Source organism: Thamnophis elegans, chromosome 3 (assembly GCF_009769535.1).
Source record: "Thamnophis elegans isolate rThaEle1 chromosome 3, rThaEle1.pri, whole genome shotgun sequence".
Taxonomy (NCBI): Eukaryota; Metazoa; Chordata; class Lepidosauria; order Squamata; family Colubridae; genus Thamnophis; species Thamnophis elegans.
In genome coordinates, this window is record NC_045543.1 from 31,150,744 (window position 1) to 31,175,466 (window position 24,723).

The window sequence follows — 24,723 nt, forward strand, 5'->3', positions numbered from 1 at the left end:
CATTCTTTTCAGTTGTATATATATCATAATAATATTTGTATTGTTATTGTCCAGAATTACAAAATAGCTCTGGGGATAGTTTGAGCAATTAGAAGTTCAACTGGCTGGCTTTCCATTATAATAACTAGTGCAAAAAACGTATCTCTGGGCTCAACTCTGGGCTTTCCCACATTTGACTGACGAAAGCAGATACCAAAGATACAAATCTGTAACCTATATGTACTTTACATTATAACATACTGGTCCCATTTTGCAGCTGAGGAATATTGACATTCAATGATAAAGTGGAATCAGATAGAATGTACAAAAATAGTAGTGTTACTAAATATGTATATCATTATTGTTTCTCATTACTCTGCAACTAAATTTCCTTTTTTGAAATAATTGAAATAACAGAGCATACAAGGGGTTAATTTTAAAATTTAAATTGTAGCACATGTAGTACTTGTCTTTCACATGGCAAGATAACAACAAAATTGTCTTTCTTTCATATGAGAATGTAGTCCCCTTCTCATTCTTCTTCACAAAATCAAATCTTTTTTTACTGCACAATTTCTTCTAATAAAATAGAAACTCACCTTGTGTGTTCTCCCTGGATTAATGTGTGCCTAGACACACAATTTGGTATCATATAGGGGTGATTTAACTCCTCCTTTACAGAAGTTATAGTTATTTAGGTTCCTTGCTCCCATTGGTCGGAAACTCTTTGTGGCAAATGATGAAAAAGATAGAAGTCTAATAATGTGGAACACCTCAAAGTCCCTCTGATTTCAGCAGGAAGTTATTTATGTATCTATTATCATCAATTGAATTGATTCCTAGATGCTTAACCTTCAATCTATCTACAACCATTGGAGCTTTACGCTAAAATCATGAATTCTAAGTTGTTCATGATATGGTTGAAATACATATAATGATGAAAAGTACAGTTAGAAAGCAGAAGTGAAAATAAAATCTGTCCAAGATATACTTAGTTTATTGTAATTTCTATGGTTATATTGGTTTCTTGGTTCACAAAGCTATTTGCAATATTGAAACGAAATCCAAAATATACTTGACAAGTATTTTCACTGTAATTGTGTACTTTATTTACTATAGAATTGAAAGTGTTTCCTTATCACTGTGTGAAATCATAGGAATAGGAAATTTAACATATTGTGATAAATGCAGATTCCAGAATCCATAAAGTGTATTTCTATAGTTGAAGATACTTAATTTTAAATATAATTGAGCATTATTTTTTTACATTTAGAATAATTTGGTACTGTTCTGTTTGGTTCTGTATAATATAATATAGCCTTATAATAATAAAAAGCCTAAGAAGAAATTATGTTGCAGAAACAAAATTGACAGTTTAAACTGAGTTTCTTAAACATTTAATACAGTTCTCATATTTTTCAATCCCCCCCCAATAATAATGAAAACTAGAACCTTTTAATCTTACTTTGCTTTGTGTTATTTAAAACAAAATTAAACAGAGACTTATTCCCTGAGTGAAACTTGGATGTGAAGACTATAGTGGAATACACAGATGTAGGGATCCTAAGAATCAGCATATTGTCATGTAAACATCTTCTTTTCTTTAGAATTAAAGCATGGGAGGTCACCATTTTATCTATCTATCTATCCCATGTGGTTTCTGGAGGTGTGCTGACTTAGCAGTCTTTGAAAGCTAAGATCCGCTCTTAACCATTTTGTGGGGATGGTGTAATGATATAATACATTTGGGAGGAGGGGTATTGGGGAAGTTAAGCAGTTTTTCATTGGTTGTTTGATATATTTATTTCAGAGTTTACACTACTGTTTTAATAAGTTTTACACTGAAAAGGCAGACATTTGCACTGCTTGTTTTTTTTTTAAAGCATGATCACGGTGAGTTCTGAGGACTGCAAAACTGGGATATGGCAAATTTGTATCAATATGACATCACCTCCAGTGTCATGATTGCCAATGCTGTGGCCTATTGCTGTAATATAGTAATTAAAGACGTGATGTTTATAGCAATAGCACTTAGACTTAAATACTGCTTCACAGTGCTTTACAGCCCTCTCTAAACCGTTTACAGAGTCAGCATATTGCCATCAACAATCTGGGCCTCATTTTACCGATCTTGGAAGGATGGAAGGATAAGTCAACCTTGAGTTGGTGAGACGGCAGAGTTAGCCTGCAATACTGCATTCTAACCATTGTGACAGCCCTATTTGAAGTTTCATGAGAAACAAACTTGTGAAAATAATTTATGCTGTGAAGTAGAAACCAGAACCCCATATCCAGGAGGCCGCTGAATGGCTGCTTCCTGGTACAAATGTGCTCATACCTCAAGGAGTGGAATCATAATCATTTGGAAAATAATGGCCATGATCAGCCTGAAACTTCCCCTCTTCTGCTGATACAATTAAAGGGTGCAAGTAACACTAACTACCAAGTATTTAGTGGTTGGTTTGCGACTCAGAGAGATTAAGAAATTATTGTTATGTCTTTATTGTCATAGGTGGTGGCTTTAGGAGAAGTCCCTGATGGGACAGTGGTCACAGTCATGGCTGGAAATGATGAAAATTATTCTGCAGAGCTGAGGAATGCCTCAGCTGTAATGAAGAATCAAGTGGCGCGGTTTAATGACCTGAGATTCGTTGGCAGAAGTGGAAGAGGTAAATAATTTCATTATAGTTTTTTTTAAACCAACAACTGAAAGCACAGTCAAAACCTAAAATGGAATCCATTAACTATTAATCTACTACTATTAAACTTTGATTTATAGATTAAATGTAGGCTGCAACATTCTTTAACTAGGTTTGGTCATCTACTACAGGATTTTTTTCCCTATGGACGGATGGATGGATTGAAGGATGGATATGTGTGTGTATGTGTGTTTGTGTGTGTGTGTGTGTGTGTGTGAGAGAGAGAGATGAATGAAAGGAAGGATGGATGGAAGGAAAGGAGGAAATGGAAGGAGGGAGGGAGAAAGGAAGGAATCTGGATTTTGAGGAGGTATTGCTTTCTGATAACAGCAAATGGGTTGAAAGGAAGCATGATGGTGTTTCTCTTTTGGTACACAGTTCACTTTGCAATTTTTCACTTATGGAAATGTTGAGGAGAAAAAAAACATCTGTCAAATATACTGCCAGATCCAAAGAACAGTTGGATTGTCTTAGTGGATTCAGGTTATTATTTTCAAATAAACATGCATAGCATTACAGTCTTAATAATAAAATCATTTCCTGGTTCTAGTAGAGCAGTGCTTCTCAACTTTGGTCACCTGAAGATGCGTGGACTTCAACTCCCAGAATCCCCAGCCAGAGCTGGCTGGGGAATTCTGGGAGTTGAAGTCCACGCATCTTCAGGTGGGCCAAGGTTGAGAAACACTGTAGTAGAGGAATTATTTTACTTTTTTAATTTTAGTATTGGGTGCTGGTGTATTTATAAACAGTCTCCTCTGGTTTTGATGTAATTGACTTTTTGTGAATCCAAAGTACTTTCTAAATAGGTTTTGAGCAAAAAAGTTATCCTGCTTTTCTCTATCAACTTTTATTTCAATTTAATGAAACAGAATTTAATTCAGACATTCTTTCAAGGGAGGTTAGGAAGTTGAATGTTCTCATGGAGGTGGTATGATGCTTTTGCATTTATTTAATTATGAAGAGGCCAAGTGATGTATATCTGTGATTTTGCGAATATACTCTTCTTCCAAAGCAGTTTGCACCTTCATGGTTTTCCAGTCTTCAATTAAATTCTAAGGGAATACTCTACAAGATATCACAAACCTTCTATGGGTCTTTCTCAGAAAAGGTTGTCTTTGAAAACCACTAAGGGGATGTTAATTAGATCCATTTGTAAAGGTTTTATTCCTAGACTTCAGCAGCTATATAAATGGGTTAAATAAATACACAAAATTCTTCTCCATGTCATGTTCTCAGTTACTGTTGCTGGAAATCCAGAAGGAAGCATAGAAGGAGGCAGAAACAAGATTGAGGATTCTGGTGGATAGCCAGAGAAAAAAATAAGTTTGCAGCTATCACATAAGTGAGAATAAGTGAAAATGTTGAGTACCTGTCTTATTTTTGTACTGAATATACAAAACAAATTTATATAGCTGTCCATCTCAGTGACTTCACAAATGATTTAATGAGTTAGTCATTGCTCTTACAGAAGACTACCATTAACCCCAATACTGCTTTTATACCAATAAGACACTATTTGGAATTCTGCTAGTTGCATGAAAAATGAAGGTAATAGCTAAATGGATAACTCAAAATAAGCAAACAAAATCCCTAAAGGCAGCAATACTTGCTCACCACATTGCATTAGTTGTAAATAAAATTTTGGCTCAAGTTAAAATTTATTCCACAACACTTCCTGAAGCAAGGATAGCAGTGCAGAACTCAAGGTAAGGAAAACCTTGCTAGATTTGGCATCTGACTTATTGCTCTGAAATAGGAGGTGAGGGCTAGTTACAAATTTAAGTACAATAGACAAGTTTGAGGGCACTATCTTGGACTTGGACTTAATCTTCGTAAACGTCAACGTCCACAAGGCAGTGACCATTGCATTGTGAAGGCCAAAGGCAGAACGTCACGGATTACAGAGTTGTTTATCCGTGTGTTGTCCTGCCATTGGATTCTCAGCTTGTTTCACGGTTCCGTCACCACGGGAACCAACACTCCCCATTTATCCGGGCTTGTGACCGGCTATGGTTTCTCATAGGCTGGGTTGAGGGCACTATCCAAAATGATAACATGGCCTGGTAACCTTGTGCTTGTGAGGAAGGCTCTTCAGCATAGTATTTGCACTTGAACTCAGAGCACAGGTAACTCTGGGTCTAATCCTGTGTTCTGGCCTACATTAAAAGTCATAGCCATAGACTCCAAACTTCCTCAATTGAATAAAAGCAAAACAAAACAAAAACAGTTACTCAGAACTTTCTGGATATGTAATTAACACAAATGCAAATCTGGGAACAAAGGCATGACTGTCCACAATCATTTTACTTTTAAGAATGTGGTCAATACTTTATGCATCCAGGCTGATTTCAATTCTGAATGATAAAATACAACTTCAAAGATAATACAACTTAATAAAAAAAGTTCACTTTCTGGATAAGAAGGAAAGGCCTTATACTTTTTGTAAAATTTTGTTCTCCTTTAATAACCTTTTGATATTACATTTTGATTTGTCTTTATATTGATTGATTATACTTGAAAGATCTCTGGATGGTAAAACATGGTTTGCAAAAGAAGTATAGTGGTTTCATCATATAATTATTGCTGAAAACAAACATAAATATGATGGAACATGTGTGTTTCAAAATTCAGTGGAGGAAAAGGGTTATCCCTCCCCTCTTCTCTCTCTCTTTCCCTCCCTCCCTCCCCCTCCCTCCTTATCTTCTTTAACTGTCACAAAGGAAATGAAATGAGTAATTAGAGAATCATCATGATTATTCCCCACATTTACATCCCATCAGTGAGACGTTTACTGAGTAAAATCTAGAAAAATTGATGATGCATTTTAGAAACTGTTCAACATATTTATTCAAAGAACTTCAAAGGAAAACAAAGGGGTGTATGCACAATTTTCCTACATTAGCTTTCCATATTTTGGCTACTTTCCCAAATAGCAATTTTTATATTTAAAAAAGGAAAGAAAAATGACTGAAAAAGAGAGAGAGAGAGAGAGAGAGAGAGAGAAAGAAAGAAAAAGGGGGAGGAAGACAGTCTTAACTGCTTGCAGACTTTTCACGCATGGAAGATGAAGAAAGCTTCTTTTGATGAAGTGTAATTATGTCCAAACAGAGCTGACCCCCTCCTCCTCTATTTCTTATGATCTTAACAGAAGAAAGTAGGGTATTTCCTTTGAAGCAGCTGGGATTTGGTAGAGGATCCGAAATGCTAGCTCTATTTGCTGCCAGAGGCAGGATGGAGAAATTGGTCCAGACTTGTCTCTAAGACACAGAGCAGAGAAAATGAAAGAAAAGAGTTATCATGAATGATTTTTATGATACTGCTTAAAATAGCAGGAAAGGAAACAGTAGTAGCAAACAGGAGCTCATATGATCTACACACAGCAAGAATGTTCTTGGCTAACCGTATCTGGTCTGTGGTAGCCTTGAAGCCAAGGTCCAGGTAGCACTACTGAAACATACATTCAGATAAAAATCAGACAAGGTCAAACATGAGAATTTACACTGAGTGAAGAACTTTGTTCTGGCAATCACAGATCTGATTGCTTTGAAAAACCATCTCCTGTTTTAAGGACCAGGCCCATTGGCAAGATTCCAAGGGGCTTTGCTGCTCTCACTTGACTCAAAGAGAAAGGCAAGAGGGCTTTAAGAAGAATCAACTTCTAGGAAAGAACCACTGCAGGTCATACAAACTTTGAAAATAGAAACAATTTTTTTCAGTTAGTTTTTTTGTTTTCCTATTTGGTAGGAATAGAATGTCCGCACTTATTTTATGTGTTTCTAATTTTACTTCTTTCTTTTTCATTGAAGTCACAGTCTAAATTACCAGTCGGCTTCTCCAGTCTGGGCTGTCTCTAGTCTCCCATATGTTCCTTGTTTATCATGACTTCATCATTTCTCTAACCTCACACGAAATCCTCTTCTGCATTTTTATCTAATCTAGCTGTGCAAATACTTAGAATGGCCTGCTCAGCTGTTTACCTACTACCCCGTGCCATCACTAACTTCTCTAATCACTTTATCCACTTTCAGTTGCCTGATCTGGTCTTTTAAAGCATATTAATAGTTGCAGAAGGAGAGAGGAAATAGGAAGGCAGCCAAAGGAGTTGGCAAATTCCATAAGACATTTCTAGTCATGTGTTATTTCCTGTCCTCAAAGGAATACATTTCCCCCATAGTTATTTATCAATACACAGATATGCACCCCTCCCTTTATTCCAGTTATCTACTTCTTACATTGGCTCTTCATATTAGTTTTAATTATGCTGTAATCTGATATTATTTACTATTCATACTTCAATTCAGGGAACATATCTACAGGGAATCTTCGATGTACGACCATTCATTTAGGGACTGAAGTTACAGCAGCACTGAAAAAAGTGACTTGTGGCTGTTTTTCACATGACTATTGCAGAATCCCCATGGTCATATGATCAAAAGTTGGATGCTTGGCTAATGACATGTATTTACAGTTGCAGTGCCCCAGGGTCATATGATCACCTTTCGCAAACTTATGACGAGCAAAGTCAATAGGGAAGCCAGATTCATTTATAAACCATGTTACCAATTTAACAACTGAAGTAATTAACTTAACAACTGTGGCAAGAAAGGTTGTACAATGGGGCAAATCTTACTTAACAACTGTCTTGCTTAGCAACACAAATGTTGGGCTCAATTGTGGTCATATGTCAAGGACTACCTGTACTTCACTATTATCAGTTAATTTCTCTAGATAATTATATACTTTTAAACAGAGGCTCCAGCCCCATTAACAGAAATTCATTGGGTAATTTCCAAGTATTCCTTGAAGCAAATTATAAGAGTTAAATTAGCCTGGTTACACTTTTGGCTTGGGTAGCTGGCTATAATTACTTAACTGCCTAAGAGACCAAACTGTGTTTTTAGCACACTAGGCTAATGTTTTGGCCAGTGGGCACAACATGAATTCTAAGAACATGCATGACTGTCCTAGCTCAATAGCTGCAATGGAAAGCTCCCCCAGCCCAGGAGCTATGGCATGGCCAACCACAAAACATCCATTTCCAAAGAAGTAAACTGTTGTGGCCAAGAGAAAGGTTATTTACTCAAGAATGACGTAGAAACAGAATTTGGTTAGATGTTTTAAAACACAACATAGATAAAACTATTCAAAAAATTAGAATAAAATATTGCTCTGTACACACATGCATTCAAAAATACTAAAGTTTTCAACATCCCTTCTAACTGACCCTGAGCAGAATGTTCTCTACATATTTCTACATGGTTTAGTTTGTTTGTTGTGACATGGAGCATTATTCAAAATGTTCTGAGTAACAATATTTTGATTCTTAAACATTACAGCCATTCTCCATATTTATTTTCCATTAAGTCCCTGCCAAAGAATGAAAATAAAGATGGCACTCAAGGCTGGTATTTTGCTTTGCAGTAGGTGACCTTTCCAATTAATAATTGACAGGCACCAAGAAAGACATCCATAGGTTAAGTAAAATTTGAATATATATTACTGCAACAAAGGAGACATTGTTCCAACTTTGTTATTTTGAAGTTGTGGGATACATGCATGCAAAACTTTAAGACTAGAGTACTTACACCTTAATCATTGCTCTGTATGGAAAGTTATATATGTGCTAAGAAACTTTCTATCTTATCAAATGTCAGTTAAATATGTCAATGACATAGAGTGAATAAAGCAGTATTATAGCCTTGGCACTGAGGTTCATATTAAATCCCTAAAAGAATCATTTGCTTTCAGGAATAGTTTAATGACTCGGAGGAAAGCAGAAAAGTCTGGTGGTAAAAGAATATTGTCATGAGCCACAATTTTTAAAATCCCAGTGATTTAAGCATTAATGCTCTCAAAATGGTGCCATGCTTCTGTCTAGTTCATGCTTTTGATTTTGTAGTTGTTTTATATATCCTAAGAATCTTAAATTATGAGAAATTCATTCTGCGAAGCTGGAGAAAGGTTGTCCCCTCTTTTTGCTTCCATTTTGGTTTTTAATTTTTCTTCCCATGTAACAGGAATGGGAAGGAAAACAGGAAAGGCTAGTTAGATTATTGGTCTAAAATCCCTGGGGAATGATTGGTGGAGGGACTATTTTCCAGCTTTGGGAAGTACCACTCCTGGTAGCTGGTATGAAAAGAGCCTCTATAATCAGATTACCCACTTGTTAGAAATCTATGCTTGACATTATCCCAAGGGATGTAGAATTGTTTTTTTTTAAGTATTTTGATGTGGTAGAATATAATAAAAGCACAGCAAGTATCTTCCTCTTGTAGCTTAATTAAACAGATATTCTTGTAGTTCCCCACAGATCCAGAAATCTGAACACAGGCTTCTTTGACCTGTTCAGATATATTCTCAAGAAGCATCGGCATTATTTTAGTGCCTTATGCTATGGGGTTATTCATTTCTAGAATTGATTAGTTACATTCTGTACTCTGAAAATATTTGAAGCGATGCCCAAAGGTACTGTTATAAAGAATAAGGTACGCTAAAATTAATACAGTCTAAAAAAAGGAAAAAATTCAAATTAAAGTCTGTGATTAGGAATAGAAAGGCAAATCAGATATATAATGTTATATAATATATAATAACAGTTTTCTGCCTTTTTCAAACAAAGATAGTGACAGCTGACTTCTTTCAAACAGCATTTATTTCTGTCTGCTGTCATATTATGTATTTTTTTAAGATCTCAACAACCCTCCCTGCCCTCTGAGTCGATTTTACGGCATAAACTGTGTTGGGGTAGTCAGATGGTTGAGCAAGTCAGCTTGCACTGAGAATAAGCAGGCCTTCTCTTTTTGTGTGACTGTTACATTGGAAGTTTACTATTACCTTCTCTCTTTTTGGAGTAACGTTTCTGCAAATGTTCTGAAACCACATGGGTGATAATAAATGATGTGACAGGAAGCTTTGAAAGCTGAATGAGACAGCAACAGACCTGTTCTGTATTACACATGCGTGTGCCTTTGCACACCCACACATACCCCACTCAGTCACACTTCCTGTTTTGTATTAGACTTTGAAATAATGTATTACATTTAGTGCTGCTACATTTTCTTAACCTCTTGTGTTTTCATTAATACTCTTTGAGTTTCATAAAGTAGGATAGAATAGGTAGAAATCCAAAGTCCCTAGATGGCTCGGGTATTTTTAAAAGATCTTTTAAAGATTTTGGTAAAGCAGCAGGCAAAGTGAGCCATAAGCCATGAGATAGCTGACTGTTGCATTGAGTCACTGTTGCACGCCCACCTCTTCCTGCCTTGAAACAGTTTGCAGTTTTGACTATCTGAAATGATTAACGGTTGCATATCTCACTGATTAGAACTGTCAGTGACTCGCAGAACAAAGGCCACAGACTTCCCTGGGTGAAGATTCTGTATGTTCTCTGTAGGCTGTTTTCCGTTTCCTAACACTTGCAGAGTTGGAGGACACCACATCCATCTTAACTGCAGAATTTCTATTATAGTAATTGGGATTTTCAGAGGAACATACATTTTATGCATTTAAAGCACAATCCTCACCCTTGGCAGATAGTTTCTTTAAGATTGAATAGCTGGAACATGGTCCAGGAAAAGGGGGACCATCTCTCATTTTCTTTGTGAATTATATCATTAGCCTCCTGTTACCCCAGGCATATTGAACATAGGAGACTCTGTTAGGGTTCCCAAGAAGTTATATATATATAAGTTCTTTGTATATGATAAAGTCAGCTTAAATGATAAAACCATGTGGAGTCAAATGTAAAAACAGCACATTCCATTCAGTTAAACAGCAGAAGAAAGAGAAATTCTCCTCAATTGAGCAAATCTCCCTCGCAGAAAGTGCTGGAGTAGAATTTTGCTTTCTGTGGAGGACAAATTATATCAGTCCAGTCCACATGTCACGTCCTAAGTCATAATAATATGGTTTGTTCCATATTGCCACAGACATGTTGCAGATGTTCATGGCCACTGCAATTCACACACTGTCTGTAGGAAGAGATCTATTTAGATATGTTCATGAGGCATTTCTTGCTCTTCTCAAAGCTGAGCCCCTGATGCAACGGAAAGCTACTGTGCTGTAGTGTAGCATCCTGTGTACCCACACATCTCCACATTTGCTTTGAATCCCAAAGATGTAAGAATGTGTTTGGTGTTTGAATCCAACCTTCTCTTCAGGAAACATTTCATCTTGTGGCTTTGCAAGCCAGTTTTTTTCAGCTAACAGCAACCCTGGGTCTTACTTTGCTAGGGGAAGTCTTTATCACTCTTTTTCACTTTGAGTATCCACTTTATTACTTTGTTCCTGTAAGTGTGTGCAGATAAGTGTGAATGTAATTGACATCATGTATTTACTTAGTTTATTGAGTTCTATAGTTAAAATAACAGATTACTTGCATGTGATATGTGTTCCTAATATACAATATATAGTTCTGTACATTTTACTTGTAATCTTCCCTAATGTTTCCTCAATGAAACTGGCCTGTTAGATTTTTTTTTTTGTATGCAACATATCCAAGTAGGTATTATTTGGGCCTGAATTTTGGAACTGAAAATGATGAATACTAATTAGGTATAATTTACTGCTGGATATTTCTCTTTAGAATCTGGCCTTTTTAATTATTTTATATTTTTTAAAGATACTAATATTCTCTCTTTTTTTCTGATTGAAACAAAATGGAACTGAATTCAGTTAAGTCTATAGTTACTTTTTAAAGTTAAGACTCTAATTGATATGAATCTTTTAACATCAAGGAAGCTTTCTTTTTTTCTTGTTGCAGAGCTCTGGAGAACTGAGCAGTTATTCATTATTTTAGTGGCCTTAGGAAGGTACTGATCTGCTGTGGATTTTGCTCTTCCATAGATTTAGCTATAAGGACAGGGCCCTTAGGTGTTATAGTTAGTTTGTATCATATTTATGTTTTTATTTATAGCAATAGTAATTAGACTTATATACCGCTTCACAGTGCTTTACAGCCCTCTCTAAGCAATTTACAGAGTCAACATATTGCCCTCAACAATCTGGGTCTTCATTTTACCCACCTCGGAAGGATGGAAGGCTGAGTCAACCTTGAGCCTGGTGAGATCTGAATTGCCAAACTGTTCACAGCTGGCAGTCAGTAGAAGTAGCCTGCAGTACTGTGTTCTAACCACTGTGCCACCATGGCTCTTATGATTTTTACATGGCAATACTATCCCAGCTTTTTTCTAAAAGGTCAAGGAAAGATACATATTGTGTTCTTCTACAAGAAAATCAATCTAGATATCTAATGTATTTCCTTCTGTGTTCCTTGCTTATCTTTCTTTGAGGCCCTGTGATGTGAGTCACAATGCTCTACAAATACATGCACTCAACCTATAGAAAGAATTCTACTCTAAGGTGACTTTTTTAGCATTCCTAGTTCTACAGGTTGAATCATGTTCCATCCTACCTGCCACAGTGGACAGGGCCTCTGAAAAGATTAAGTTCTGTTCACACCTTAGATGATATCTTCAATTTAGTTTCTATGACTGATTCATCTAGATGGTAGCTATACATTGCAGCATTAAAAATGGTGATCTGAACATGTTCTGAAAGTATTACTTACAAGCAGTTTGCTCTTCAAGCAAAAATGTCCTTTTTCTTGAGGAAGATATTGGTTCTAATTATTGCCACTACCTCATGATCTGATATAAAAAATCATTTTTTAAAATTTGTGATGCTCTGCTGAATTTCACAATTAATGAGGAAGGGAGATACATATTTCTTTGCTCCATTCCAAATATAAAATTTATATTTTATAGTTTTTAGATTTAATGCAAACTTTTCAATACTAATTTCTATTTTTTCTTCCTTTTTTTTTAACAGGGAAAAGTTTTACTCTAACAATAACTGTCCTTACAAATCCTCCTCAAGTTGCTACATATCACAGAGCTATAAAAGTGACAGTAGATGGACCAAGGGAACCACGGAGTAAGTACTATGTTCTCTATTTGTGATCTAGGATACAGTATAGATAACCTGTGAAATAAATAGTTATAGTTTGTTTTCAGTATTTAGTTTCTTCACCTCACAAATCCAGCCTTGTTTCTTGAGCCTTGAGATTGCTGTAGTATGCAATCTGTGAGTGAGTGTAAGTAAGCAATCCAGAAATGAAATTTTCCATTTTTCATTTTTAATTACTGTATTTCTTTGGTGTCTCATGAATTTTAGATTGAAGTTGTGGGTTATTTTGCCTTTTAGTCTTCTGAAATCAAAATTACATGGATTCCTTTCCTCACAGTTTGATACTTAAATGAAGTGGTACTTGTGGAGTTCAGACTACTTTTTCTCTATTAGATTACCTTTCTAGGAGATTTCTCCACTGTGAATATAATTTGTCAAAATCATCTGGGCCTTTCATCACAATATAGTTAATAACACAAATTATTACAAGTAATTTTTTTTCTTGGCAATTTTTGTAAGTCATCCTAAACAATCTAGAAGTGGAAACCTGATCTCCAGTTTTCTATTGAATTCAATAAGATATAGAAATTGCATTTTGTACCTCATATCTGAAAGTTCAGGTTAAATGTTCATAATATTGTATTCACATTGTCTCAAACTGCTATGTGGGCGTTTGTTTCCGTATAAGATCCATGTGTCAATATGTCTTTGATTACCTCTATAGTTGAAAATGCCAATTTTCAAGATCTGATTGAGCATGCTCAAGTTTTTGTAAGGAAGTAGTATTCAATTGCACCAGGAAAAAAATAACATCCTAGTTTGTTACCTATTTAGTTTAGTTTTAGTTTTATTATTATTTATAGGCCGCCCTTTTCCCTGAGGGGACTCAGGGCGGCTTACAAAATATAGGGAAGGGGGTACAAAACAGTAAACATGAAACAATACATGAGTAAAAATAGTACACAACATTCATTCATCATTCGGGTGGGGACAGATTACAATCTTTATCCCCAGGCCTGACGGGATAGCCAGGACTTGAGGGCTGTGCGGAAGGTCTGGACCTATGAATTTTTGCCTTCTTTTTAAAGCATATTTTCACCCTAATCTTACCACCATGAAAAATGAGATTTTTCTCAGCACAGAATTTGTGTTTCCCACCAAAATACTTACAAAGCACCTGTAGTAGATAGTACCCAATGTATTACAAAAATCCCAAGAACTTAAAATATAATTTATATTTTGTCCATATATTGGCTATTTGGGTTTAGGTTTGATTTATACTTTATACAAAATATTAGGCTCAATATCTCTTCCTTGTCCCATCCTTTCGCTCATTATGTGCCAGGTTTGGTACTTCTTTCCTATTTGTCCTAATCCAGAGATTTAATTTCTGAACTGGAGACTTTACAAACTCATCAATTTTGACTCTTTCTATCAAATTTAGAGCTACAGCCACCCCCAAAAGCAAGCTATAAAATATTCCCACAATGAAACCTCATTTCTGTGTAGTGTCGAAGTAAAAAATGATATGATTTCCTTATAGTGCCATGATCAATCAAAACACATTCTTGCTCTAACTCTTGAACTTTCTATGGTCATTTCTAGAAAGCCAGTGTGCCCTCTGGGGTAAGGTAATTGTTACTTATTTCCAGTGTACATATCTCACCCCAATCCTGTCAGATTATGAGCAGGCTACAGTAAGATTAAATATTTAATATTAACAAGGCACCTAAAAATAACGAAATATTAACAAGGCACCTAAGAATAACGCAAAGCCAAAAACATGTTCAAACAAAGTAGCTTTAACAAGTTTGTTAAAGATAAGAACAGTTGGGGCCAATTGTAAATATCAGTCTGTAACTGATAATGAACAATTGATTGAAATTGAAATAATCCACTATGGTACTTTTGAATCAGTCAATTGGGCCAATTATGTTTCAGGGGAGAGACTCTCTCTGTGAAAACCTGTTTCTTGTCCATACTCCATAAAGCCTATGAGAACAGGGGAAACTTGAGTGCGGAAAGACGAAATAGAAATTTGGAAGAAATAGAAATTTCCTAGTATCTGCAAATTGGTGATACGCTAACATAAATCTCCAAATGAGCCCCCCCCTTTTGTGATTTCACATACATTAAACATCTAGGATTGGAAATGCTTTAGCACCTGGAGATTGTAAGATGGATATCATGATTGCTGTGACACTAAAAGTCATTAAGGAATGTATGAAAGCCAAAAAATTTAGTTCTCCATCAAGGCAGGCTCACAGAGCCAAGCTGAAATGGATCTACACTATTAGCCACTTGACCAACTCTATGGATTTCAAAATCCAACAAATCTAAATTAAATCTTTTGTCAGAAATAGTTTCACTATTTCCATTATTAACACAGAGGGGATGATTTCATTACTTATTGCAGTATTTACCACCCCTAAAACCCTTTTCAGTCCACCTGGTTTATAGGGCACAATGCTAAAGGAAATATGGCCAGTTCCTTAATGTACAGAAATTGAAAGTATATTGGTCAACCAATGGTTAAAATAGAGTTGCTCAGTCACAGTCCTCATCTGGCAAGGTTTCTGAACCCAATATTTTGGCCTATTTCACACCTACATTTCACTTTCAGTAAACAAGAGAACAGACCACAAGCTATTATCCTAGAATGAGAATGGGTGAACGGGGGAAGTTGTGTATACTAATTCTTTCCAAGTCCAAAGTTCTGGAAAGATCTACGAGATCCACATAAGATCAAAAACAGTTATTATTAAGATCATTTGATTTTTTTTAAATGTTCAACCAAGCAAAATAATACAAAGGGGGAAAAGCTTGATTAAATTGTTGTGGTATTTATAACAGCTAGATCTCATGTGTGACTCAATATTGTAGCTAGCAGCCTGTTTGGTAGGGTGGAAACTGGCTGTCTGGAAGAGAGTAGGACACAGAGAGTGATTGTTCCTGTCTTTCCTTTGGATGGAGTTCCAGGAAAAACAGTGGAATATGAGGCCTTAAAAGTAACTTGCTCACAAGTTAGGTGCATGCTAATCTTAACAATACTTTACTGATCTCGGAAGCTTCTTATAGCTACTTAGTGCACTACTTCTTTCCCTTTTGAATTGTTTATTGTACTGTATGGTCAAGCAGGTAGCATGTTTCTGCTTCTGTTGTACATCATATGCGCATTCCTTCAGGAATAAAAATGTACTTGCCAGACAATGAGCTTTTCAATGACAGTGGTTTGGTCAAGTTCCAGTCATTGTTGTACATTGTGCTTTTTGATGTGCACAGTCAGACCTGGTTAATCCATCCTGGTTTATCTGTCTGCCTTTGTCTTTGGAAAAATTCAATTAATAATCAGTGCCATTTATAAGGCAAATATCTTGGTAAGACAATCTTAAATCCTTCTTTTCGGTGCTAATTAAAATCTGAAGTTGTTTGATGAAGCATGCTTGTATTTAAGTTAGAGATTAACTATTATTTGAAGAATAACCACATTTATAAAAATGTGAATTCTTCTAAAAGGATCATTTCGGTCATTTGCATGCCTTTGATGAATAAATGATGGTAAGATCAGTTCTATTTTTCTGAAGTATTACAGAAGAGAATCCAGTTGCTACTTCTCCTTATTGTTCTCCTTTTTTTCCTGATTAACAATAGAGAACTATTGGAAACTCTTATTTTCTCAGTAAATATAAAGTTTGCTGGCCCATGTAAAGTCTGTTTTCACCATATAGCACAAGGCTTTCCTGTTTACTTCATTAATCTTTACTAAATTTACTGCTATTGAAAAAGCTCTTCTCTCACATGCAACTGCTAGCATTTTATTGACTCTGAAAGAATGTTGTCCCTTGTGGAACACTAACAATTTTTGACATCTGGTATTAATTTATTTCTTCCCATTTGGAAATCTGCATGGTTATTCTGATATACCTTTGAAACGGGAAGTTTCTAAACAGGCAAGGCAATTTCTGAATGTGGAGAAAAGTTAATTTGGCCACCAGAGCAACATGTGGTAGCCCAGCATGGAGGAAATATTTCAACAAAAAGACTTCTACGTGTAAAATATCGTTAGGAATGTTATAATATATCCATCGGAAGAAAAAAATTACAATGACCTTGGAACTCCTGGCATAAAGCATCTTTCCACCTACAAAAGGCTACATTTTGATTTATAAAATTTATTTCTTGAAAGATGTACTTTGGATGGCGAATCAAGTTCCCTAAGTTTCACAATGGTAAAGAGCTGGCTTATTCTCAAAACAGCTGGATATATGTTTTAAAATATGAAAAAAACCACCCAAAATACAACTTTATATTTAATAAGGCGCTGATTGATCTACTTGTTATTTTGTTTGGACCAAAAGAGGAAAAAATAATGACTACAACAGACCTTTAGCCTTTCTAATTTATCTAAAATAAGATTTATTAATAGGAACTTCTAGATCCTTCCTTCCCATGATTGAGCTAGAGACATGGTATGGATGACAAGGGTCTCTCCATATTTTACCCAGCTTCTTAAAATATTTAATTTCACTTTTTATTAAAAATCTGGGTTAGAGTGCTGGGAAAATATGCATATTCTGTAAGTGTGAGCTGGGCCAATAACTATCGTAGAACAAATGCAGTGAATTAAATATGAGAATTCAATTGCAATAAAAACAGATTATTATTATGTTCTGGATTCCTTTTTTCTAATCAGCATTTCTTGTTCTCATTCTTTCTTTCATTTTTTATTCAGCCTGTTATGGCCTGAATAACCTAGCTGAATTTTTAGTTTTCTTTTAAACTTCCTTTTTAATGAAATGTCTCAAGAATTGTTTGGGTTGATTCAGCTTGAATAAACTACTGTTTAAACCTCCATCTGGGATAACAATAATATATAAGGAAACCCAGTACACTGTGTCAACAAATGATAGTTTAAAGAAAAGAAAAAAAAATTACAGAAACAATTTTAAAACATGATTCAACTTGGACAAGAATCATTCATACTTCCATGGAATGTTTTAACTTTCCCATCTAAATACTTTCTGGAGAAATATGCTAAAATTTCATTTCCTCCTGAGAATTCCAACACTAATTTGCATAGTAAATTGGTAATTAATTATAGCAATAAATTAGTTCAACTGGCACCAACAAAACAAAGCTAGGTGAATGAGGCTAATTATCAAGCCTCTTTTAACTAGGAATTCAGATAACACACATGTATCAACAGTCCCCATCTCTGCCAGGACCTGCATTTATTTTACTCGGATGTCTGAAGCATGTTATCCTATTCCTCATTCTTGCTCTCTTTCCCTGGCAGCTGAGCCAGGGCTTGTCACATCACAAACAACTTCTTAATATACACATCTGGCATTGGCAGTTGGACCAACTTCATAAGAGCACATGATCATCATTCATTACAAGATTAAAAAATACCCCATGGCATCATTGATGTTTTTAAACTTTGATCTTTTGCCGTTGTGATTCATCACAGTTATAAAACTCCTCTTTAAAGAAATACAGACGATGACTTATTAGAACCTTCATTCTAAGTAGCATAAACATAAAGTTGTGCACATCTTTACAGAATGTCAGTTCCTTGGGCTGCCAGCTTATCATTTTAAGACATGACATCATGCTGAACATCATGAATTTGTAAGACTTGTTTATAAGAAAGAAACTTTGACCTTCTCTTGGCAAGTACAGGGAAGAAAACAAATGTTCTGTGATTTTCACTGGTAAATGGGAGCAGCAGCTCTGAATGTTCACAGATTAGTTTCAGGTTCAGAGGTATGCATTACTTGAAGTTGCAGTTGTTTATCTTGGAAAATTTTCCCTGAATTTTTACATTCTCTAAAATAATAATTTCACACGACTGCATGCTCCTTTATTTTCTGTGTTGTATGGCTGTTAATGTGGGATACCTGGGACATTTTATATATAACATTGATATTAATATATGCATCTAAAATGGTACATGTGTACACTTAACATGTAGTGAGGGAATTCAGTGGATATCTATTACAGAGAACTTCCAGCTATTATTGCAACTTCCAGTTGTATGTGGGCTATAAAACTCAGCTGTCTGTATAATATGCAAAATGCTATTATACAAGCTTAGAAAGCTAAAAGACAGAATTGAAAACTCCTGTCCTTTGGTTAACAGTTATTTATATGAGCAAATTTCATTTTCTACTTCTGTACAAGTAATTTGGAAGTAAAGATGACTTCTGTATCTTCTACTGAGGTGGCGCAGTGGTTAAAGGCAGCACTGCAGGCTACTTCAGCTGACTGCAGTTCTGCAGTTCGGCTGTTCAAATCTCACCGGCTCAGGGTTGACTCAGCCTTCCATCCTTCCAAGGTGGATAAAATGAGGACCCAGATTGTGGGGGCAATATGCCGACTCTGTAAACCACTTAGAGAGGGCTGAAAGCCCTATGAAGCGGTATATAAATCTAACTGCTATTGCTATTGCTACACATTTATGGTCTGCTTTATTGATTTCTTTGTAGCTTTATGTTCAGCAGTTGCATTCCAGGGATTTCCTTTGCTTCCTCTGATTTTCTGTGGAAAAGACGAGTGTCCCAGAAAAGAGTGGAGAAGCCATTTTTCTGCATGTTTAAGGCAATATTTAGATAGTGGGTTTTCACCTCAGACAATAGTACATTTCTGGATTTCGTGAATAACAGAATAACAGACTTGAAAGGGACCTTGGAGGTCTTCTAGTTCAACTCCCCTGCTCAGGCAGGAAACCCCATACCATTTCAGATAAATAGTTGTCCAATCTCTTCTTAAAAACCTCCAGTTGTTGCAGCACCCACAACTTCTGGAGGCAACTTGTGTCACTGATTAATTGTCTGTCAGGAAATTTTTCCTTAGTTCTAGGTTGCTTCTCTCCTTGATTAGTTTCCACCCATTGCTTCTTGTTCTACTCTCAGGTGCCTTGGAGAATAGTTTGACTCCCTCTTCTTTATGGCAACCCCTGAGATATTGGAACACTGCTATCATGTCACCTCCTAGTTCTCCTTTTCATTAAACTAGACATACCCAGTTCCTGCAACCGTTCTTTATATGTTTTACCTTCCAGTCCCCTAATCATATTTGTTGCTCCTCTGCAGTTTTTCTAGAGTTTCAACATCTTTTTTACATTGTGGTGACCAAAACTGGATGCAGTATTCCAAGCGTGGCCTTACCAAAGCATTAACACTTCACGTTATAATGCCATGGTAAGGCCATGCTTGGAATACTGCATCCAGTTTTGGTCGCCACAATGTAAAAAGATGTTGAGACTCTAGAAAAACTGCAGAGAAGAGCAATAAATATGATTAGGGGACTGGAAGATAAAACATATTCAGTGCTATTCACATCGGGATGCGGTGGGTCAGTGGCTAAGACACTGAACTTGTTGATCAGAAAGTTTGGCAGTTCAAATCCCTAGTGCTGCATAATGAAGTGAGCTCCTGTTACTTGTCCCAGCTTCTGCCAACCTAGCAGTTCAAAAGCATGTAAAAATGTAAGTAGAAAAATAGAGACCACTTTTGTGGGAAGCTAACAGTGTTCCATGCGCCTTCGGCGTTTAGTCATGGCAGTCACATGACCATGGAGATGTCTTTGGACAGCGCTGGCTCTTTGGCTTTGAAACGGAGATGAGCACCGCCCCCTAGAGCCGGAAACGACTAGCACACAGGTGCAAGGGAAACCTTTACCTAATGCTTCATTACCTAACAGCTTCACGTGCTGTTGTTTCAATCCCTCTGTTAATGCAGCCTAGAACTGTGATCCCTCATAGTTACTACCATTGAGCCAGGTACCTGTAGAATGTAGAATGAATGAAAAAGAGTACAGTAGAATGAATTTCAGAGGGACTGAAAAATTTAATAATAGAATAGCAGCAGAAATAATATGTATGCCTACTTCCTAGTCTTTTTCCAACTCTCCACAATTAAGCAAAGTAATCCCCCCTTCCAAAGTTCCTGCTATCACACACTCATTTTATTCTTCTCTCCTTTTCTGGCCTCTCCCATGTACAGTTCAATAAACCGATCAGTGACCAGTTGTTTAGGCCTGTGGAATGCCTTTGAAAGAGGTGCTCAGGATAACATATCCACCATGTATTTTCAAACAGTTAATGCAGCAAGATTATTCCAAGGCTTGTGTGAATGCTCACATGCGTATTCATAAGTGTATATATGCACAGCCCCTTAGCCCTGTTTTTTTTACTTCTTGTAGGCAGTTGAGAACAACTTCCTAAGCAGCCATTCACTTCTGGCAAATGTGGTGGCTGCCTTCATATTTGAAAAAGAAGAGTTTAATGTATGCTAGTACACATTCTAAAATCCTTTTTTGAAGGCTTTGTGACTGCCGTAATATGTAGCCGGCTTTGAGGACTATATTCACTTACTTCTTCATTTTTGTTATCGAGTTATTTGCTTTCAAGTTATTATTGACTTCTGGTGACTGTCTAAGCAAGTCCCCACAATTTTCTTGGCAGATTTACAGAAATGGTTTACCCTAGATTCCTTCTTAGGGCTGAGAGAGAACGACTGGCTCAAGATCACCCATCTAATTTTGTGCCCAAGGTGGGATTAGAACTCGTATTTTCTAGCCAAGTACCAGTGGTGGGCTTCAAAAAATTTTGGAACCTCTTCTCTAGGTGTGGCCTGCTTTCTGGGTCCACTGGTGGACACTCTTCTAACCGGTTCGGTAGATTTGACGAACCGGTTCTACCAAACTGGTGTGAACTGGTAGGAACCCACTTCTGCCAAGTACATTAACCACTATACTAATCTGGGTCCCTGCTTCATTTTACATGTAATTTTATCGCTTTTGGGCAAAAATTGATGCAAACGGTGGGCTTCTAGGTAGTTGCCACTTACTGAGTGCCTCATTTGCTAACTAAAGTTTTCAGCACTGAAAAAGTAAGTTCACAACAGCTCCTCAAACTTGCAGCTCTGTCTCTGCAGTCATGTGATCACAATTTGGGCACATTTATGACCTTTTCAGTGTCCTAGAGTTACATGATCACCTTTTGCAACTTTTACAGCTGGCATCTGATAAGCAAAGTCATTGGGGAAGATGGCAAGAAATAACAAGTTGTGATCGAGTGACATTGCTCTTCAAGACTACAATGGAATTGATGTTTTAAGTCTAGCGTGGGTACACGACATTTCATTTAATGCCCACATTACTTAACAATGAAATTGTGGGTCCCAATTATAGTCAGTAAATAGGGACTCCCTGTATTGATATTTACTAATAATTTTATTCACCATGTCTATTTTAGGGTTGTTGCCATGGGCCCCAACATGGAGCCTATCCAAATTATGGCTTAGTATTTGAGATGATGAGATGGACTGATATTTTTCACTTGAAATATTGAATGAAAGCTAATATTTTTAAATGTAATCCCAAAAGTTAGTTCAGTATTTGGAGATTTTCCAACTACATTTTAATGGACAAAGGAAAGTTTACACTGGCAAAGGATACTGCAAAAAGAAAAAAAAGAAAAGGGAATGCTGTGAGACACTCAAATGTGCATTCTGTTCTCTGTTCAGAGTTGTACAATTACCTGGCCCTTCCCATTTTTTTTAGCTCTGCTGAATTCAACATGCTCTTTTATTGTTACACACACACACACACACACACACACACACACGTATGTATATACATACATACATACATACATACATACATACATACATACATACATACCATATTTTCCCCAAAATAAGACAGGATCTTATTTTCTTTTGACCCTCGAAATAAGCGCTTGGCCTTATTTTCAGGGAGGTCTTACTATTTTTGAGGTACAGGAGGTGACGAGTGTGATCACCTCATGGCTGCTGCTGTGTTGCAATATTTTTGGGGAGGGCTTATTTTTGGGTTAGGGCTTATTTTAGCGCATACGCTCAAAAGCCTAATTGAGCTTATTATCTGGGAGATCTTATTTTCAGGGAAATGGGGTACATATTATATGTAGGTACACACACACACAATGGAACAATTATTAATATTGTGATACAATATAATATAGTATGTAATAATATTATTAAAAACCACCATGGATTACCTGCTATTTTAAAGTATTTTAAAGTTATGCAGCATTGTGAAGCTATACTGTAACTACTTTTCATAAGCAAAAGTCAAACGTCTCTCTATGATCTTGCAGCATACATTATGCCCTGTTTCTTCATGTTCCCAGCCTACTATTGCAGGTTATAGCAGAGGAGCTACAGAAACCACATATTACTATATTTGCTACTAAGCATTCTAAGAAATTTAAAAACTATTATTGTTAAACTCAGTCCTAAATAAGACTTAATATTCAGTAAAGAAGATATTGATGCTTTCAAATGTGTGATAAAATTCAAATGTGCTATTCTGTAGTGAAGTTTCAAAAACAATCAGTTATGACTCCTGATGATCAGATCTCTGGTTTTGATCTCAAACCATTAAATCCATCTATAAACTGATGAGGATGGTATTTTTTTTATTAAGCATTTTAAGGAAAAATGACACAAATGAAGGAAGTAAAAAGGAAAGGGGCAAAGAAAAGGAAAAATAAAACACAAAGTGACTAAAGTGGGAATTCATTAGCATAATAGAATTTCATACATCCCACAGTATTTATTACAGCAATTGTGATAAGAAACCCACATTTCTTATGTGACACAAATCCATTTATTAATAGAATTATAACTGCAAAATGCAGGATTTCCAAATTGAATTAAATTTGACATCAGATTTACTGTTAAAATACAAAATTATTTTGGACATTGAGGAATATTCCCAGAGCTTTGTTATATATTCTTCTGCAGAAGGAACTGTGCATACTTTCCAATAGGAAACCTCAATTATCTTTGTACAGTTAGCATGCACCAAGCTAATTCAGTATGTTTTGTGCTGTGTAAAGTTTAGCAATATTTAATAAAAGTAATAAGAATAGGTTGGAAAGGAAATCCAGCTTTTAAAATGTATTTCATTATATTATAAATATTTTCCATAACTGTTGAGCTTTAACAACATTGAATCAAGCATGGAAAAATGATCTTATCTGAAAATTATATTTCTATTCCATCCAAAGTTCAATTTTGGAAAATTTAGAAAACTGGAAGTTGTTAAGAAGATATTGAACAACCACTTGTCTGAAGTGGTGTAGGGTTTCCTGCCTAAGCAGGGGATTGGACTAGAAGACCTCCAAGATGCCTTCCACCTCTGTTATTCTGTTCTGTTACAAACTGTCCATTTAGCAATCAATGAAGTAAAATACCAGTAGCAAAATATCTTATACCTGTTTTAAGTAGCATATTCAAAGTGAATATAATGTTTATCTTACAATTCATTTTCAACTGTTGCAAATCAAATATTATATTCTGCATCCATTTAATTTTACAGCCTTTAACTTGTTTGATTTCTGAATCATATTATACATAAGGCTCAGCAAATGCTCCGAATGAAGTTGCAACTTCAAAAAGCTATTATCTTACAGATATTGACAAATATTTGAATGAAGCACCTGCTATGATTCAGATATTAAGTTTGATATGTGTCATTGTTTTAAATTGATCTGGAAAATAAGTCAGTTCAATACTTTGATGTGAAGCATTGAATCATGTTCTTTTGATTGGGTTTTCCCAATTCATTTTGAGATATCTTTAAGAAAGTCAGCTTTGACTCAAAAAATTCAAATATATTAGCTTTGAATAAACCTTTGGAAAGAAAATGAGCAGCCCATATGTGTTTCTTTCTCTATTTTTAGTTCTGCTCATAACACAGCATTTGATAACTAAAATATAGTATAAATTTGTCTATAAACTGCCATCTTTAAATCCTTTAAGTCTTCCTATATGTAGAAGTATTTTATAGCATTATTATACAGGATACATTATTGAATTATTGTACACACATTAGGCAATCTAAAAGGGGACGGAGTTCTATCTCCATTTTGTCTATAACAAATGTTTGGGTTTAAGCTTGAACACAAGCATTTACTGCAAAGAACATACAGCTTGTTCCTGATTTATGATATATACAAACCATATGTTTACTGTAGATGACACTTTTTTATCATAGCATAGATGAAATTAAAGGTTCACTTTGTCATTCTAAAGACTTGGGGGAGAAATTCAGCAGATTGTCCAATACTGGGAGTAGAAACAAATTG

General features: G+C 35.8%; 1 protein-coding gene across 1 annotated transcript in view; it reads left to right on the plus strand.

Annotated features, from left to right (window-relative positions):
- The window catches only part of RUNX2 (RUNX family transcription factor 2), a 105,844-nt gene that overhangs the window by 7,094 nt on the left and 74,027 nt on the right, over positions 1-24,723 (plus strand). The window contains exons 2-3 of the mRNA XM_032213306.1: positions 2,492-2,648; positions 12,507-12,611. Of these exons, the coding sequence (XP_032069197.1) occupies positions 2,492-2,648; positions 12,507-12,611 (262 nt within the window). The remainder of the gene's footprint in view (positions 1-2,491; positions 2,649-12,506; positions 12,612-24,723) is intronic.